General features: G+C 44.7%; 1 protein-coding gene across 8 annotated transcripts in view; it reads left to right on the forward strand.

Annotated features, from left to right (window-relative positions):
• Positions 1–451: 451 nt before the first annotated feature.
• ccser2b (coiled-coil serine-rich protein 2b) overlaps positions 452–19,618 on the forward strand; it is a 25,439-nt gene continuing 6,272 nt past the window's right edge. For 3 of the 8 annotated variants that reach the window (XM_034569683.1, XM_034569684.1, XM_034569687.1), the window contains exons 1-11: positions 453–966; positions 11,976–13,259; positions 13,854–14,021; positions 14,159–14,371; positions 14,445–14,518; positions 15,433–15,600; positions 17,804–17,894; positions 18,110–18,191; positions 18,304–18,399; positions 18,701–18,797; positions 19,112–19,195. In XM_034569683.1, the coding sequence (XP_034425574.1) occupies positions 12,017–13,259; positions 13,854–14,021; positions 14,159–14,371; positions 14,445–14,518; positions 15,433–15,600; positions 17,804–17,894; positions 18,110–18,191; positions 18,304–18,399; positions 18,701–18,797; positions 19,112–19,195 (2,316 nt within the window). In that variant the 5' untranslated portion in view covers positions 453–966; positions 11,976–12,016. Of the gene's footprint in view, positions 967–11,975; positions 13,260–13,853; positions 14,022–14,158; positions 14,372–14,444; positions 14,519–15,432; positions 15,601–17,803; positions 17,895–18,109; positions 18,192–18,303; positions 18,400–18,700; positions 18,798–19,111; positions 19,196–19,618 lie in introns of all 8 variants that reach the window. The other 5 variants (XM_034569685.1, XM_034569686.1, XR_004612078.1 and 2 more) reach the window with 3 other exon arrangements.

Below are 19,618 nucleotides of genomic sequence, written 5' to 3' on the forward strand. Positions count from 1 at the left end.
AAACCATTTCTATTATCAAGGAAAGTAACGTGTTATATTTGGGGTCAATTTGAGTCCAGGAAACCAAACACAATGTTTATCATTTAGAAAGATCCTATTTTAAATAGAATATAATCAGAACAACTAATACGACTGGTCCTGACTAACAGAACACACGTATACAGGTCTTTCTCAATTGATGATAACCAGCAGCCTTCATTTCAAATGGAGACTTCTGTCTTCGATATTAAATTCATTAATTAATAACAAATACATATTTTTATTTTCTATTATTGTTTATGTATTTTATAGATTCATAAATTCATTCGTCAACAAATGCATTGATGGATATTTCACAATAAAAGGCTTCATTAGAGTTTAGCTGAATATTTTTCAAATCTTATTTTGTCGAGTTTGGTGATGAAAGGGTTACTGCGAGGTGGTGACGTCAGTGTCAGCTGTGAGTGTGAGTGAGTGTGTGTGTGTGTGCGCGTGTGTGTGCGTGTGTTTCCTCTGCTGCTGCTGAATCATCCACACACACGCACACTCATAAAAACACTGGGCTTTTATTTTGACAGTTCTCTGCTGACTCCGCATGAGCAGGATTCTAAGGTGGGCCCGTGCAGGTGACAGATCTCAGTGGGAGACCCCGTAGCGTGGATCAGACCGAGGCTCTGCGGAGACTCTGCTGCCGCCGCTGCTGCGTCCTGCCCCGGGTGAGTGTCCTCCGACCTCCCGGTGAATCCTCCCGGTGGGCGTCCTCCCTCCTCCCGGTGAAGGTCCTCCGTCGTCCCGGTGAAGGTCCTCCGTCCTCCCGGTGAATCCTCCCGGTGCACCGCCTCCACGTCCTCCCAGTGAACGTCCTCCGTCCTCCCGGTGAATCGACGCTTTATTTACCGGAACTCTTCGTGTTTATTCCGGATTGAACCGAACTCGGATCCTCCGGAGCCTCTGGACCCGGACGCCGTTTCCGCTTCCAGTCGACAGGTGAGTTAGCACCGCAGAGCCGAGCTGGTAACACAACATGTTCGTTAACGACACACACGGAACCACACGGACACACACCGGGTCGAGCCGGGTCGAACCGGGTCGAGCCGGGCCGAACCGGGTGGAGCCGGGTCGAACCGGGTGGAGCCGGGTCCCGGTGGAGGACCGCTCCGGACGAGCATCTGTAAAAGCAGAGTTTTCTCTACGAGGTTCTGAGCGGAAGTGAAGCTCGTGTCGTCATCCTGAGATAACGCTGAGATCATGATGGAGACTGTTGATCTGTTTCTTCTGTTTCTTCTGTTTCTTCATGTTTCTTCATGTTTCTTCATGTTTCACACTCATATTCAGGTTCATGTGTTTACATCTCATTCAGAATGTGTTTCTATCAGAAGCTCAGGAGTCACAGCCGGACTCAAACCCACAGCTGATGGTTTATTACACAGGTCATGACACTTATACGAATAGAGAATAACTGATCAGCAGTAAAGATGATCAGCTGATCAATGAACTTCATTCTGTGACATTTGTCTGAATATTGTTGTTTGACTCTTAAAGACTGGACTGATGGAGGAGAGCATCGGCAGCTTAATCAGTATATTTGTGGTATTTTCACAGCAGACTTTGCAGGTTATACAAATAGATATGTGGTTATTTGGTCTCTTTGTGTGATTAGTACATTTAGTTGCTTTAAAAGCACTTTGTTTGTGTATTTTATCATTTAAAGATAAATTCAATTAAACTCCGTCACCAGTTCCCAGAACACTGACATCTTCACATTGTGACTCGTCCACAATCATCACATATTCACTTCAGTCTTTGGAAATGAAGAATAAATAGCTTCAGTTTATTTACTTTAGAATATAGAATAGAATACAGAGTCATGTGACCACACCCCCACAGCTTCAGGTCAAATCCAGCTGTTGTGTCGTCGCTGCTGAAAAACATTGACTAAAAGCTCCTGAAACGACATAACCTCATATTTAGTGAGGAGGAGGAGGAGGAGGAGGAAGAGGAGGAGGAGGAGGAGGGTAGTCATGGAGACGAAGTGAGGAATCTGACGACTGGTTCTCCGTCTGTGGACATTCCTCATGACAGCAGGAACATTCCTCGTGTCCTCAGCTCCATTGTTTCCATTCTTTGGATCCATTAGTTTCACCTCCTCGGTCCACTCTGTTCCTTTCCTCTACATCACCGCCAGGTGTAGAACCCGGTTCTCTGAGGGTATGTTGGGTTGTTTTTACCTCGGCACCACTTTAGAACAGGCTGGTTCTCATTGTTTCTGACATTTTCATTGGTTTCCACAACTTGCTTTGGTCGTAATGGTCTTTGGTTCTGCAGGTTCTGTCAGTTTAATCGTTTGAAGGTTCTGAGCTCTGGTGTGTCTGTGGTTCCTCTAGTTTGTTGGTTGTGTGTGTGTGTGTGTGTGTGTGTGTGTGTGTGTGAGTGTGGTTCTCTGGATCTGTTGGTTCTGTGTGTGTGTGTGTGTGTGTGTGGTTCTCTGGATCTGTTGGTTCTGTGTGTGTGTGTGTGTGTGTGTGTGGTTCTCTGGATCTGTTGGTTCTGTGTGTGTGTGGTTCTCTGGATCTGTTGGTTCTGTGTGTGTGGTTCTCTGGATCTGTTGGTTCTGTGTGTGTGTGGTTCTCTGGATCTGTTGGTTCTGTGTGTGTGGTTCTCTGGATCTGTTGGTTCTGTGTGTGTGGTTCTCTGGATCTGTTGGTTCTGTGTGTGTGTGTGGTTCTCTGGATCTGTTGGTTCTGTGTGTGTGTGGTTCTCTGGATCTGTTGGTTCTGTGTGTGTGTGGTTCTCTGGATCTGTTGGTTCCCCTGTGTGTGGTTCTCTGGATCTGTTGGTTCTGTGTGTGTGTGGTTCTCTGGATCTGTTGGTTCTGTGTGTGTGTGGTTCTCTGGATCTGTTGGTTCCCCTGTGTGTGGTTCTCTGGATCTGTTGGTTCTGTGTGTGTGGTTCTCTGGATCTGTTGGTTCTGTGTGTGTGGTTCTCTGGATCTGTTGGTTCTGTGTGTGTGGTTCTCTGGATATGTTGGTTCTGTGTGTGTGGTTCTCTGGATCTGTTGGTTCTGTGTGTGTGGTTCTCTGGATCTGTTGGTTCTGTGTGTGTGGTTCCAGCTGCAGAACAGAGGCTCAGCTGGTGTCAGTGCAGTGGAACCTGGTGACAGATCAGTATCTGTTTATTTCTGTCCCCGGGTGCTCGAGTCCCTGCTGAGGTGGAGGATCTGCTCTTCACAGAACCGAATCATGTCGAGAACCCAACAGTGATGAAACAGCTGCTTCACTCTCACTGGTTCTTCTGTTTGTGTTCTGCTGGGATCCGTCCTCAGGAGATAGACGGATCCACACAGTGATGTGGACGTAGCCCTCAGGTCTCTTCCTGGAAACACAGTGACGATGCAGAGTCCTGCTTCGCCTCCAGACTGTGAATAATTCATGTTAGTTCCTCTGTTTCAGTTTAAATCCTACGTTTCTTCAGGCTCCATAACAGCAAACGTTCCCTCCTCACAGAGAACAGCAGCGGTTCTATCTGTTCTACTAAATATAAAGAACATGTGTCTGTACAGGAAGGACACAGGGTAAAGTCATGTTTTTGTTTCTGCTCATTTCACTTTCTGTTTCAGGGCTGTACGTTATCTGTTTCTGCACAGATGCTGACGCTGACAGTTTAGAAGCACAGAGTTGCAGCACAAGTAGTTTATTACAGGAACTATTACCAGCTTTTAAAAATGCCAATTTATTCAAATTAGCTGCTCAAGTCTCCATTTAAATTCATATCATCAAACATTCATATTTATACTGTACTTAGAAAGTGTGTTAATCACTAATTAGAGAAGAATAGTGTGTGTGTGTGTGTGTGTGTGTGTGTGTGTGTGTGTGTGTGTGTGTGTGTGTGTGTGTGTGTGTGTGTGTGTGTGTGTGTGTGTGTGTGTGTGTGTGTGTGTGTGTGTGTGTGTGTGTGTGTCCAGCCACATCACTACGTTTTAGTTTTAAAACTCGTCGCTATGGTTACGCCTGGCATGTGGAGTTGATCGGAGAAGTTTGAAATCTGCAGGCTCTGCTACCTGTTCACACCGGGGCCCAGTGGAGGTCAGTGTCTGTGTTACTGTGTGGATGACGTCAGTTCAGCTTTAAAAGGCAGTTTTTAAAATGAAAACTTTGGATGGAGCCTCAGATCTGTTGACCTCATTTTCATATTCGGCTCCAACCCTGATTTACGACATGAATGTTCCAACGTCTCCTTCTGAGCTAGCTCGACACTGAGGTGTTTTCGTACAGTGTGAAATGAATGATGCTGTGTTCAGTCCTGTTTATTGATGTTTTCACACTGGAACTCAGATCTTAAATGATTCAGTTTAACTATGAACAGCGACATGTTTTACTTGTTAGTTTCTTCTGTAAGAAGTCACAGTGTCACAGCAACAAATGTCTCCAGCTGGAATCCGAATGAGTCAGATCTATAAACATAACTCACCTGATGAAAGTGAAAAGTCTGCGAGGTGTCAAGTACGTAACTTCACCACCATGTCTCCATGAGAACAGTCATGTGACATGAACCCAGACGTGGTTAGATAATAAAAAAGATGCTGATGCTCTGTGTCCTGAGGCTTCGCTCGTCTCCACCGTTCATCAGTGAGACGCTCTCAGCCTCGACTTTAACGACCTCTCTTCCAAGCAGAATCATCACTTAGCTTCTCGGCTAAGGATTAATCCTGTTCAGCAGAGGGGCGTGGTCGCTGCTGCTGATCTTTACTTTAATGACATAAACGTTAAGGCCTTCTTCGACACGTCTGTTTGTCCTCGCTGTGGAATTTCAATGATTCACTTTTTGAAAACACAAGGGAGGTGAGAGTGATGTTTGATCAGGTTAGAAGAGACACAAAGTTTTAATGAGTTTCTTTGGTATCGTGTGATGACATTTTCTCAGTCACTGCTCAGTCCTCAGTCCTTCGTCCAGATGTTTCGAGACCTTTGGGGGAAACATTTAAATGACCAAAGCAACAAAAACATGAATAAATAAAACATAAAATAAGCAATAATACTAAGTGAGAGTGGACGAGTCACAATTCATGAAGAACAACAAACATTCATAGTGATACAACCACAGTAAATAGACCTATTTTACATCAAAGTTAGTTTACGTAGATAAGCATCTTCTCTTTCTCTCTCTCTCAGGAAATACTCTGTGAATCTCTTCATCTCTCTGTCCGTCCTCTTTGTCTCTGACCGGGTGGAGTCTGTCTGCAGTGTTTCCTCCCTATGATCAAATCATCACTTGTGTGTATGTGAAGTTTTCTAAGATGTTTGTGATAATGTTTGAGGGCTCAGCTGTCTTTATTATCTTTAAAGTTTCACTTCCCGTTGATACATTCATGCAAGTCCTCTGTCGTCCATGTGTCCTTATGTCTTTCTTTGTTTTAAGACATGAGCTCTGTAAAAGGCCCGGACAGATTGTTTTCCAGAGTTGGTCTTCCACATGTGAAGCAGCAGCAGGTTGTCGGGTCCGACTCGTTCAAACAGGAACATGTGGGGACATCCAGGCGAGGGGCGGAGCCTGTAGAGGGGCGGAGCCTGTAGAGCAGCAGGAGGCCGGACATGACGTATAAACTCTGCTGTGGAAAGATCAGTGTTGTTGTTTACAGCTCATCCACACCGGCGTCGGCCCTCAGCACCAAAAGCTCTGGAATCTCCTCGTGTTTCCAAGTTGACGTCTTCGTCTTCTACGTGTACGGCTCCTCTTCTTCATCCTGAGATCTTTGTGTTCTTCCAGTTTCACGTCCGTCTCGTGTTAGAAACCTCATCAACACGTCCACTCGCTCTCTGGGAAGCTTCCACACATTGTCCTGCTGTGTCCTCACATGGACTCACAAGGACATGTTACTGATGTTTTACCAGGAGGCTGCAGGAGAAGATCCAGAAAATATGAGGAACATGTGAGGAACACGTCCAGACTTCATGTCTGTAAATAGCTTAATTTGTCGCCTCAGTCAGACGTGTAGCTTGTTTGCTGCTGAATTTGTAGAAGTAGGTTTCTGGGCCTGGGGGGCTGGTGGTGTGGGGGGGCTGGGTGAAGTGTGGTGCATTATGGGAGTTTGGTGCAGGGCTGTAGAGAAAGAGTTGCTTTGTGGCAGATTAATGATGTTGGTGGTTGGAGGAGGGGGGGTTATTAGAGGGAGTGAAGGTCCAGAGCCTCCAACACAACAGGGATGTTGTCCACGCCAAGTTGCCATGACACCCAGGGAGAGAGAGAGAGAGGGGGGGTGTCGGATGTTGGACTCTGTTTTTCTTCTTGTTCAGACTCAGACGTTCTTTCTTCTCCGTTTATGTCGTAACTCTTTAAAAACACTTCACAGACGCAGTTTGATTTGAAACATGAATTTCCTCAAGCGGCTGCTTGTTTGGGTTGAGTGGCAGATTGCTTGGTGCTGCAGGATGTGGTTGAGTCAAACTAAAATACTGTGTGTGTGTAACCAGGCTGAAGATCATGTGACCCAGTGTAACTATGTGTCCCTGATGCGTTGAGGAGGAATCAGACAAACCACAGGACGTGTCAGCTGGTGTCTTTCACACAGACAATGAAAAGATTCAGATGTTCCTGAACTCAACACAAGGCTTCGACAATCAGTTTGTTGATTCACTGACCTCAGGACACTGAGGCTCCGTCCACACTGATACAAAAACACACGTCACGTGTAAACAGTTTTCAAACTAAAACGAGACCAGTTTACCAAAGGCTCTGATTTAGAGGCTGGGAAACGCCACCAGGTGTAACCATAGCAACAGTGATGAGTTTTAAAGCTATTACATGTCAGTGTGGGCGGAGCCTGTAACTCCACCTGTGTTTCCACCAGTCGTGTGTGTGTGTGTGTGTGTGTGTGTGTGTGTGTGTGTGTGTGTGTGTGTGTGTGTGTGTGTGTGTGTGTGTGTGTGTGTGTGTGTGTGTGTGTGTGTGTGTGTGTGTGTGTGTGTGTGTGTGTGTGTGTGTGTGTGTGTGTGTGTGTGTGTGTGTGTGTGTGTGTGTGTGACAAGGCATTCATGTAGTGTGTGTCACATCTGGCCTAAAGCTGTGTGTGTGTCCATGTTGTTTTTCTGACTGTCACTGGTTGTTCTTCCCTTTTAGTAAATATATAATTTATTTGAACTTGTTGACCTTTGACACAGAGGATCTTAAACCCTGTGCTACTTTCAGACCGACAGTTGAACCTCCAGAACATTTGAGGTCCAGACTTCAGTGTTGTGGCTCTTTTATTCTGAAGAGGAGGGAGGTGTGTTCTGCTTGTTTCTTTCTGTCTGACTGGTTATTCAGACTGACAGTGAGCATGTGGACGTCGGGCTGAGAGAGGAAACATGTCGCTCATTCTCCACGGATCAAATGTCGTCCACAGTCTGACGACACGCTCAGTCGACCGGACGCCCAACACACCCACATCAGTGACACGGCACTGCACACAGACTAAAAGTGGCTTTTCTATTCTGATGAGGAGTCGATCTCGCTGAGGCTAAAAAAAAAGATGGTGTCCCTGCCGGTCGGCGCGTCCTCACATCCTGGAACTTCATGGTACTTTCGGTTAAGGTCTAAATCCGGTTTGAATGATTTAACAAGGTGCAGAAGGAACGAGGAGATGAAACGGTAGCATGGCGATGACGAGAGGGGGGGTTATGCTCCTCTGAATATCTCTGTGGTCAGGTGACCTGTCGGGAGGACGGAGGGGAGGGAGGTCGTCTTTTAAATACTTCACACGAAAGCATCGATCCCGCTCATATGCTCATATTTAATGCCACAGAAACGGCATCACAGCAGAGATCAGATAAACTATAGTTATCTCTCCAGTGACGACACAAACCAACGTGTCATCGGTTACATCACGTGACCTTCAAACCTTGAAACAGCTGCTCAGAGTTCAGTTTCTCTGAAGGACGAGCAGAGAGAAACGCTGCCGACACGCATCCAGATTTCTTACAACACAACAGACTGTTTGTTTCCAGCTTCTTATTCACGAGGTTTCAGATTTGATTGTTTTTGCAAAACTCACTGAAAGCGATAAGGATCTGTTTTCTATTTAATCTAACTTTCACAAGATGATGTAATGAAACACAACTAGAATTTACACAAAGTTAAAGCAAAAAAAGTTGATAATTAATGATAAGTTATCCATGAAAACAAATGATTCTGCCAAATGTGGAAGATGTTAGGATACATATTCTATTTGTAAAATTAGAAATTGAATAGCAATGATTTTTCTCAGTTATTCTGAATCAAAGGAATTTCCAAAATGGAGCTAGGGTGAGGTTAAAGCAGAAGTACAATCAGAAAGTTTAAAAAAGAATCAAACACTATAATAACTTGAAATACTTGCTATTTTAATGAAAAAGTATTTTAATATTATTTAGTGGGAAGATCAGCGGATCACCCGAGCCCTATAATCGATACATGATGTAGACTAATGATTATTTAGTTTAATCACTGATCTTTCCATAAAGTATTGTTTTTGTGTTTGTATGTAATTACAGCATATAAGTGTATGAATCTTAAATTGTTACATACAGTCCAGGGTAATTGATGTTGTGTTAGTATTGTCAGCTATGAAAGTGAGAGGATCTAAGATGGAACCCTGAGGAACACCTCTGTTGGTTAATAGACATCATGTGATTCCAGCTTCTCTGATGTTTTAAAGCCAAAACATCAGATAATCAAGACAGTCAGAAAGTAATAAGTAGAAGAACAGAAACATTAAAATAAGTTGTTAATAGAAATCTTTAAGTGTTGATGAATGTTGTGCAGCGTCTTCCCCAGTTGTGTTTGATTCAGGCCGAGCAGCAGCAGCTCAGGTTACTATTGATTCATTTATCACTGAGTGATAATGGAAGATGATCCGGCCGCTGGTGGAGCTGCAGAACTTGCTGCTTGCGTTTTTATTCTCAGCTGTTGAGAGCTTGTCTTTATTAAACCGAGTTAGTGGAGGAAAAAGACGTCCACGCGGTCGGGTCAGTCCTGAGCATCTGCCGTGTCCCTGATCCGTGTGAACGCTCACGGCCTTTGACCTTTTCTCGGCCTGACGATCGTTAATGAAACGTGACCTCACCGAGTGGAAAGACTCACCTGAGAGCAGCTGTTTGAAAGTGGAGGGAACAACGTCAGTCAGGAGACAAAGAGTCGACGACACTGAGAAGTAAACCTCACACAGACAGGACCCTGTAACTTTAATAAAACATGGTCTCATCCGCACTGACATGATTAGTCAATTTAAAAATTGGTCAATTGACAATCAAAAAATATAAAGTTTTATTTTCGATTCATCATTAAAGTAAAGAGTAGATTCAAATTTCAATCAAATTTCACAGTTTATCTCATAGGGCACATTTCTAATGAATGACAAAAATTGTTATTTAAAAAAAAAAGCTATGTGATCATTTATAATAAGATAATCAAGCAGATTGTGTTAATTATTTAACAAAGATAGGAGGAATCCAGACTTTTGCACACCCAGTTGGATGTGTTGAACCTCCTCTGGCTTCCGAGCAGTCGGCCTTTGATTCCTCTCAGCTCAGTGAACAGAGAAATGGAGCATGAGCACATGGATGACCTGCTCGGTGTGTGGACCATGTACAGTACGAGGGGGGAGGGGAGCAGACGGAGGTCAGAGTCTGTGAAAGAAAACCAGACGCTTCACGATATGTGGTTTGATTCAGATGCAACAAGATTTCAGATTGTTTTGAATTCACATTAAGTTCAAGAGTCAAGCTGATAAATCAGAGCTCTGCAGATACTGAGCTGAGTCGTGTCTTTCCCAGTAAAATGGAACTGGTAACACACAGTTTATTATTTTGCAGGATCATTTCCACACTATGGCATCTTTATGGGCATCAGCATGTTAAAGAATAATTCTGGTCTTATTCTGTCATTTCTTATTGTGGGATTCTCTGTAATGTCTCACTTCTCTCCTGCAGCCTCCTCTGAGGCTTTCAGCTCTAAACTCTAAATTCCTACTGAAGATATAAATCTTCTAGTACTTGCAGCTGCAGAAAGCTGTATGGAAGTTAGAGCTTGACCTGGGCTGCATGTTTCTATCCGACCCTTCTTGAGCCCGACCGGAACCCGACAGGTATTTAGATTTATTTTAAACTCAGCGATAACAGATGCTGCTGCTGGGTCTGTGGAACCTTGTGATGGTTATCCTCTGTATCAGTGGCTGGAAACGTATGGATGTATAATATCAGTAGTTACGTGTTCACCTGACCTTGATCAACATCATGCTCTTTATCCTGCAGGGTTGTGTGAGGATGTGCAGATGATGGTTTTATAAAAAGAACTCAGGACTTTTCTGTTTCTCTCACACTGAAATCACAAGTTATCTTCTGCTGGAGATAAGAACATGTGCTTTTTTAATTTAGGCTTCCAGAAAAGCTTGTGATGCTCGGTGTAGCTGGAGATACGGTGGCCTTGGGCGGACAAATGACTGTTCCTTTCTTTTCCCAACATCAGCACCATGTGCTCAGACTGCAGGGCTGGAGATGTGTTCTGGTTTTAATTTGGATTATTGGAACTGAGACAGTGGACAAACTGTCGGGATTTATACCTCTTGTAGTTATTTTTATTAAAGAATCTGAATATATACATAAATATAAACTACACTAGTCTCACAAATGTGTTTGAATATGTGTGAGAACTTACTGAGAACTGAGAACTTCTCTATGTGCGAGCTAATGCAAACACAACCTTATTATAGCTCAGGTGTCACAGTAACAGGTCCGATGTCGTTAGCCATGAGATGACATGCAGCGGTTGTGTTGGTCACATGAATGAACTGAACGTCCATCAGTTACTCCTCAGCCGTGGCCTCCGAGAGTTTGGCAGCGCGGCGAGTCGTCCGCTTGCCCAAAGGCCAAGATGACGACATGTCTCCAATAAGGAATTCAAATCTAACTTATCAGAAACATGAACACTCAAACATCAGTGTGATAACAACTACCTACCTTACAGAAACCAGCAGACTTTGATTCTTTTAGTTTGGTCTGTGTCCCATTTGCTAACATGGAGGAGGGGGGATGTATGACCCATACTGTAGCCAGACACAAGGGGGCGATAGAGATGGATCGGCTTCTCTCTTTGTATACTGTCCGTCTTTATCACAGTCATGACCTCACACCTTCATGTTGTTTCCCGTCACGTGCATGAAAACCTCAGAACAGGTTCGGCAGCAAAGTGTCTGATTTTCAATGTGACGTCAAATATGTTCAGTTTGCGTCAGTCGGACGCTGTCGGACCCTCGTGTGCTCGAACAACACAGAGCTCAGTGTGAGGCACACACACACACACACACACACACACACACACACACACACACACACACACACACACACACACACACACACACACACACTCTCTCCTGGAGACCTGAAACAGGCCCGCCTTGTTTCTGCCTGCCTCAGGGTTTGTATTCGTGTGTGTGTGTGTGTGTCTTGTGAAACATTTAACTGATTGTTATCTTTCTGTTCTGCAGCTGATTGTTTTTATTACGGGTGTGGTCTGTGTCAATGTGTTGTCAGAACACACACTCAGACTCGGTGACTCTTGTTCCAGTTATTTGTCACTAACTAATTAAAAGCTACAGCTTCTTACTACTTTAAATTATATAAACTATAATTACCTTTATAAACTATAATTATCGTGTGTGTGTGTGTCCCTTGCACTTCTGCAGACGAAACAGAATAAACATGAAACTGAAATGTTTGATAGTTTCCATCCTTCAGTCAAAACATCAAAATCAGACAACTTCTTCATCTGAATCCCAATGTTTGATCGTCCAGTGTCCGCCCTGTTAGCATCTTCATGCTAACAGCTAACAGCTGATAAACTCACCTCATAGTTTCCTGAAGGACAAATGTGTTTTTAGAGAATTAAAACAACATCTTTAAAACACTGAGCAGGAGTTTGAAGTTCCACGTTATTCACAGTTCATTCACTGATTAAACAGATTTCTCTCTTTTCTCCGCCCACTGCAGCTCCACTGGCTCTTTCTCCATGGTGAAGTGGGCGGGGTCTGATGTCAGCCCCTCCCTCTTGTCTCGTCGACACTCCTGCCATGCCGACCATGGTTTCTAGGCTGCCCAAGTTTGGTTCGCGGCCCAAATCCATCACAGCCTCCAATGGTGCTCAGATTCCGACCGCGAACGCCGGCACCGTCATCAGCGCTGCTGCGACCAGCACCCTCCTCACCAACGGGTTCTACCATCATCCTGGGCCGATGGGGGTCAACGGTAGTGTAACAGCGCCCCCCTCTGCTGTCAAGAAGAATGGATTCATCAGAGTGCCGACTTCGTTTTCCATGAAATCGAGGAAGGAGAACAGTACAACAGAAGATGGCACCTACGCAGAGCGGGACTGGAAAAGAGGAACAGGTGGGAATGTTGGGCAGAATCACTCCGGCAACAACATCCAGTATTATTACCAACGACAACAGGGATCACCAGTGGTGGTGCGAGAAGCCAAAAAGTCGACCACATCCTTGGCAGGAAACATTCGTGGTTATAGTCCGCCTGTGACATCATCGTCGTCTCCGTCACCACAGTCCAGCCCAAGAACAATTCCTGTTTCTAAACTCGGATCTCCCGGTTCCAAACCGAGTCAGACTACGTCCAGGATGACCAACGGGACAAAACGGGCTCCCACTGGTCTCGCTGGATCTCGGCCATGGACTGTATCCAATAGTTCTCTGAGACAGCCTCACAGTTTTGCTCGTCCCGGTTCTCGATCCGGTTCCCCCTTCCTGAAGAAGCCACCAGCCAGCCGCTCACACTCCAGCGACTGCCTACCCTCCGCTGCGCCTGTCCAGCTGACTGAAAACGACCGATCGCGTAGCCTCACCCAGGTCCGACAGCAGCCGTCCCCCATCCTCATCCGTTCTTACTCCAATAAGAGAGCTGCTGAGCGAGGCCTCAAAGAATCAACCCCTGCCTCCTCTCTGGCTCCACCTAGAGGCAGTTTGGTAAAATTACCTGTTATTAGCCACACTCCAGAGGGAAGTGGGGGAGGGGTCAAAGCTCCTGGGAGGTCAGGGGTCAGCATCCCCTCCCTCCTGCCCCCCTCTGCCTTAAAGAAACCCCTCCTACCCAGCCCCGGCCCTGCCTCCAAGCCCAGCGGTATCAGCTACAAGCTGTCACGCCCGTCACTCCTCAAGCAGCCCCGCCCGCTGCGGGTGACCCCGGCCAGCGTGTCAGCAGGTGAACAGGAAGTGAACCCAGGACTGAACTCAGCGGAGCCGGCGTCTACGACAGAAAACAGCCCAGGTGGGAGATTCTGTACTAACCACTGCTGCCCCCTACTGTTTATCTCTGTGAATCACGTTTCTAACGACGTCTCATTTTTAATCACATTAAAAGAATAGTTCACCCAAAAACGATAATTCCCTTATTATCTACTCACCCTATGCCGATGGAGGGGCGGGGTCTCAGGGGTGTGTTTAAAGCCTAGATGTCCGCTGACGAGGTGCATTCAGGGACCGTCAGAAATTCTAACGTCCCCTAGCTTAGCCACGTCTGGTGGACTTTTAGGCGTAAAACACGGTGGAAATGACACGGTGGTGCAGACACTTGGATGACACCACACGAGTCCACCAGTAGTGGCTAAGCTAGCGGACGTCAACATTTCTGACGTTCTCTAAATGCACCTCATTGGAAGTTAGCAGCAGACACTGTTTACCCCTGAAACGTACCCCTGTTCACCCCCCCTCCATCGGCATAGGGGTGAGTAGATAATGAGTGAATTCTCATTTCTGGGTGAACTATTCCTTTATCATCTATTTTTCTCGTGATCATTCTCTGCTGTCTCTGTTTCTGCTTCTCACGAATCTCTGATCCCCCCACCCCCCCCCCCGCCCTCAGAAAGAAGCCCAGAGGCCCCAGAGCCGGAGGGACTGTCGACGGAGCCCATGTCCCAGACAGAGGTGTCGATTGTGGCGGAGACACTGGAGGACATGTCCCTGTCTTCAGCATCATCTCTGGACAGAAACGACACCAGTCAGGAGTATATGGACGACTTCGACAACCTCGGTAAAGATGAAGGAGTGCGTGTGCGTGTGTGTGCGTGTGCGTGTGTGTGTGTGTGCGTGTGCGGTCTTAATACTTCACAGATCAATATAATTATTGATCATTAATTAGTGTTCTCTCCATCTTTTGTTTGTTTGTAGGAAATGGAGGAGTTGGTTTGATGCTCCTTTCCTCCAAAAACGATGAAGACGACTCGGGCCTCGACCAATCATGTGCCAGGTTTGACGAGGACAAGGCGGCCAGTAGCGGTGCCACTAAGGCAGCGGGTCTGTGTTTCCTGGAGGACGGGATGGACGGGATGGACGGGATGGACGGGATGGACGGGATGGACTGGGCCGCTGTGAGGTTAAGTGGTGAGTGATGTGTGATTGACACACAGGTCAGGATGGTTCTGGAAATGAAATATTACAGATTGTTTCTCTCCAGGCGATCGAGCGGAGCATCATTTGACTCAGCTCTCACGCAGGAGAAGGTCGAGTCAGCCGGATTATCACGAGCAGGTACAGCGAAAAAAATGATCAATAATCATAATCGGAGAGAAAAACTCTGTTCTGGTGCATTTACAACACAATCATCTGTTGCTCACACGTTGCTTCAATCACAGTTTGTCTTCTTCTTTTGAGAATCGAGGTTTAGTGTAATATCTATTGAGATTATTTTATTTATACAATCCGATCAAATAAAGCCTAAAATCTCACTTTGACTTTGTGTCATTATGAATATGACTCGTTGGCCTCATGAATCACGATCATGTTGCTAAAGTGATGATACAGAAAAACAATATGCAGCATGTTTTATGATCCAGTTTCCAGGTGACTTTGTTTATACCGTCTGTCAGGAGGGTTTTAAATCATTGAAATCAATTTCAATAATTTAAATGATATTAAATGATCCTGCAGGGCTGAACAGATGCTTGATATGAAATAATGATTAAACTGAGTTAATGTTTTAGGCTAGAAACCGATTCACTGAAGTACTTCTTACTGTTTGTTGGCTGTAAGATTTAAAATGTCTTCCCTCTTTAGTTCAGCTAAACAATAAGCTTTTAATAAGATGATAATAATCAGGCTCAGATTTAAATATTACAACAGTTTGAATCTAATGTGCTTGAAAGGTAATAAAACTATGGATTAAAACCAATAAAATTCAAAAATAGATGATAGAAAATTTCTGAATAATTTAGAGATGGTGAAAACACAAACCAGAATTATAAAAACATTAAATATTCTGATTAATAATCAGACTGAAGAGTTTCAGGTGCAGGAAACATGGAGATTGAATCTTCAGAAACAATCAGGGTTGTGATTTTATTAATTGTGATAAACATCAGATTATATTTTTCTACTTTTATCACAATTCAAATATGAGAAAGACAGACGGCACTTTAAATAAATCTATGTGCTCCCCTTTGCAGGGTGGCTCGTCCCTGGACCTCTCGCCCTCCGACAGCTGTGGGTCGGGGGGCACCTACATGTGGGACGAGGAGGGTCTGGAGCCCCTGGGGGGCGCCGTCCCCACCGCTTCCATCAACAGCAGCAGCACCCACCACATCGGGAGCTTCGGCTCGGACGCCAACAGCATTGTAAGGCGTGTGCGTGTGCGTGTGTGTGTGTGTGTGTGTGTGTGTGTGTGTCAGAGAACTGAGTCACAGTAAGGAACTGATCTGAGGACAGTTTTTAGTTCATTTTAAAGTTGTATGGAATCTGAAACCAGCTCAGTTGAGTCATCCTCATCAGTTTGATTTTGGCTCAGTTCCAGTAAAACATAAAGAGAAACCAGAGAGTTTAATATTCCAGCTCCGTCCATCCTCACACACCACGACACTCAGATCCACCAATCAGATCCAGCTCCTGTGTCGGGTGTTTGGCATCAGACTGGTTCGGTCCCAGCAGATTGAATGAACATGAAGCGGAGAGAAACAGATCAATTAATCAATCACAATTCTTTTGTCTCATATTCCCAGTTTGTCTCACAGATGTTAACAAGGAGCAACTTCCTCTGTTCTTAACTCAACTGGAGTCAAATAGAAACTTAGTGATCAGTGAATAAAGCTCAGTCCCATGTGAGGATCCTCTCCCAGGACACAAGTCCAACAGACGCTGATGGAACTGAACACATCAACACAACAACACAACAACACAACAACAGGATTCACTACATGAGAAGAACCAGTTTGTAACTTCATGGAGAAGTTTGTGTCCGAGCAGAAAGTCAAACTGAATCAGGTTCTGATCCTGTTTTAAAGTTGAGTTGTTAGAAACAGAAGGAGGCAGATACCTGCTCGTTCATCTGTCACGATGCGTCATCGACAGGTCAGTGAGCTCTGAGTGAAGAAGCCCTTTGGCTCCCTCTGCTGTCTACGCTGTGAATTCCAGCTGCTCACTGAGCTGCTGGCAGCTCAATGTTCAGTACTTTATTAGAACTTTAACTTCAGTAAACAGGAAGAAATCTATATCAATGTTTCATTAAATTTAAAATTAAAATAAACTTGAATGTGAGAGTGACTTGATGAAAGGTGCAGTTTGTAAGACCTGTTCTCTCTGTGGTCTCATATTCCACCTGCTTTGATGATGTGTGTTTGTTGCTGAAATGCACTGTGGGAGTTGTAGTGTTCATGTCCACAGCGTGTTGAAGGTGTTTGAGGTGTCTTTCTTCAGAGAAGCAGTTTGTCTGATCAGTGGTTGTGTGTGGAGTTCAGTTCCAAACTGCCTCTGCCTCATCAGGCTGGTTGATGAGCTCCCTGCCTCCTCTGTTAACGAGCTGTGATTGACCCTAATGAGCCTCTGAGCCTTAATGAGGTGACGACATTCACAACTTCTCAACTCATCTCTGACGTCTCCCTCTTTTATCCTCTATTAATTCTGCAGCTCCTCAGTTTTCAGATATAATTGTATCTCACACAAAGACCAGTAGGGGTCACTGTCGCTCTGAGGACCCACAAATAATATATAATAAAACTGTTACAAATTTTACTTGAAGTAATAAACTTCAAATCAAAAGACTGAAACTAAAAACAAAATTGAGAGTGAAGTTGAAGAGCAGAGGAGGAAGAGGAGAGATTGATTTAAAGAAGAAAAGAGAAAGAAGATATAAGACGAAAAGATCGAAGGAAGGAGGAGGAAAAAGATTGGATGAAAGAAGAGAGGAGAGAGGAGAGGAGTAGAAAGCTTGAGAAAGAAGAGGATGAAGGAGAGAAGATGACAAAAAGGAGGAACGGTGATAAGAGGAGGAGGAGGAGGAGAGAGCAGAAAGAGGAGATTAGGAGGTAATATGTTGATGTGGATGACTGAGCTCAGCAATGTGTGTGTGTGTGTGTGTGTGTGTGTGTGTGTGTGTGTGTGTGTGTGTGTGTGTGTGTGTGTGTGTGTGTGTGTGTGTGTGTGTGTGTGTGTGTGTGTGTGTGTGTGTGTGTGTGTGTGTGTGTGTGTGTGTGTGTGTGTGTGTGTGTGTGTGTCTGTGTGTCTGTCAGCTGCTCAGGGTGAACGTCTGGTTTCCTCTCAGGTCACTGTGCTGTGACTAAGCCTCCACAAGCAGGAAAACGTCCACACAAACAAGTTTGTGTGGACGTTTAACTCTTCATCTCTTCTTCCTCATCTTCGCTTTCACAGGAACTTTCTCCGTGAGCTGAGGAGAAACTTTTGAATTGAGTTCAGATTAGTAAAAAAACAAAACATGGGTTAGGTAAAATCTCTTTTACTAACTGATCAGTAAAGAACATGAACTGTAAATCAAGATGGGGACACGTGTCGTCCTGACCCTCAAACACGTGTCTCTGTCTGTTTCAGGACGTCTTGAACACCCTGGACTCTTGTGATCTGGAGGATGATGACCTCATGCTGGATGAAGACTTTGCAGAAGAGGTCTCCCTCCACAGCGGTGCGTTAACAGATCAGTGCGTCTGAAATAGCCCAATGTGGAATAGAGGTCGTACGTCCAGTTAACTGTCTAAGAGCTAAGATATTCACGTTTAGTTTAACTAAATAGCTGTTTCAAGTTTTAATATAAACCTACGAACATTTCACAGATGTGTGGCGTAGTGTCCATCATCTTAGTTCTGTGTTCTGATCATGTGACTGATCCGTCCCCTGCAGACGGAGACGGGATGTCCAACATGGCTCAGTGGAGGAGGAGGCAGCTCTGCTGGGGAACGCAGGACGTCCATGACAATGAAAGGTGAGGAAGTGCTTGTTGAGTCAATCAGAAAGACTTTTTTCAAAGTGGAGATGTTTGAGAAGGTCATGGACGTTGTGCATCACGTTAACTACGTTTTCCATCATCCCGTCAGTGACCTCCAGTGTTACAAGCTCGCTGAGGATCCTGGGAATAAGAGAACAGACGCCCCCAGGGACCATGACCTCATTCTTGACCTCTGTCCTTCAAGGTGATTCAACACAAAACATCTTCAGTATCATTTTAAATGATAAAACACGTGTTTTGAATTAAATCCTGAAGGTTCATAGTAAACTGTTATATGTTGTATGTGAAATAATATTGTTCAGTTTCATTTCTGGGAGTAATTTTCAGTAGTTTGATGATCATAGAGTTTAATTAGTGGAGCTTTAACGTAAAGATAAAGCTTTGAGCTAATAAACACGGATCCACATATTTCAACATTCTTGACACCAGTGAAGAAGATGTTTAGCTTGACAGTATCTTCTGTTGTGTGAACGGTTCCCTCTCAGGACTCCTGGTCCTCGTGCTGTGGATGTGGACGAACTGGCTGACGACTGCTCTGCGCTGCGATCACAGCTGGAGAACCTCCAGATGTTACTGCTGCAGGTCAGAGAGATAGTGCTGGAGCTTCATTTCCTTCTGTAACAGGAGATATCCACATATCACAACATGCACCGATTTAACCTGAATTCCATTCATACATTTGAGTCATGAAGCTTCAGGAAAAGTTTCAAGATTTGGATCCAAATTTAACATTTTAAACTCAGATGACTTTTTGAAAATAGTTTTTTCACAAATCTTTCTCCACAGTTGCAGAATATTTACAATGTTTTATCATGTTTGTGTGAATGAAGGGAGCAGGATGTTGTTCAGTGTTTGTTCTGTTCAAACTGACGTGTTGTGTAACTTTGTGTCTTCAGGAGGACGATGTGGACGAAGACACTCTGACCACAGACACTCTGAGTCCTGAGACCAACCAATCGTCACACAGCTCTGACGCTCAGGTCAGTTTCTAGCTTTATTTACAGCTGACGTAGACACGTACATGGCGTGCTCAGCGCTCACGTGGTTAAGTCGTGAGAACACAGCTGATATTAACGTAACCGTCAGTCTATCAAAGCCACGGAGGCTAAAGAGTTAGCTAGCTAGCAGTCGGGTAACGTGATGCAGCTTTAAAGACACAATGACAGAGATGATGACACTGTTCATCATCATTTCAGACATGTTATAAAACTGTAAAAACTGCAATATTTTCACTTTCTATTCAACAAACCTTTAACTTCTGTTAATGTTGAACGCATCACAACTCGTGAACTCTTAAGTTTGAGAACCAAGGTGGTGAACTTCACTCGAGGGGAGTGTTGATATGAACGTGGCTAACGCGACGCCATTCAAACAGCCTCACTTATACCACAACTGTCTAAACT

This window comes from Hippoglossus hippoglossus, chromosome 19 (assembly GCF_009819705.1).
Source record: "Hippoglossus hippoglossus isolate fHipHip1 chromosome 19, fHipHip1.pri, whole genome shotgun sequence".
In the NCBI taxonomy this organism is placed as follows: domain Eukaryota; kingdom Metazoa; phylum Chordata; class Actinopteri; order Pleuronectiformes; family Pleuronectidae; genus Hippoglossus; species Hippoglossus hippoglossus.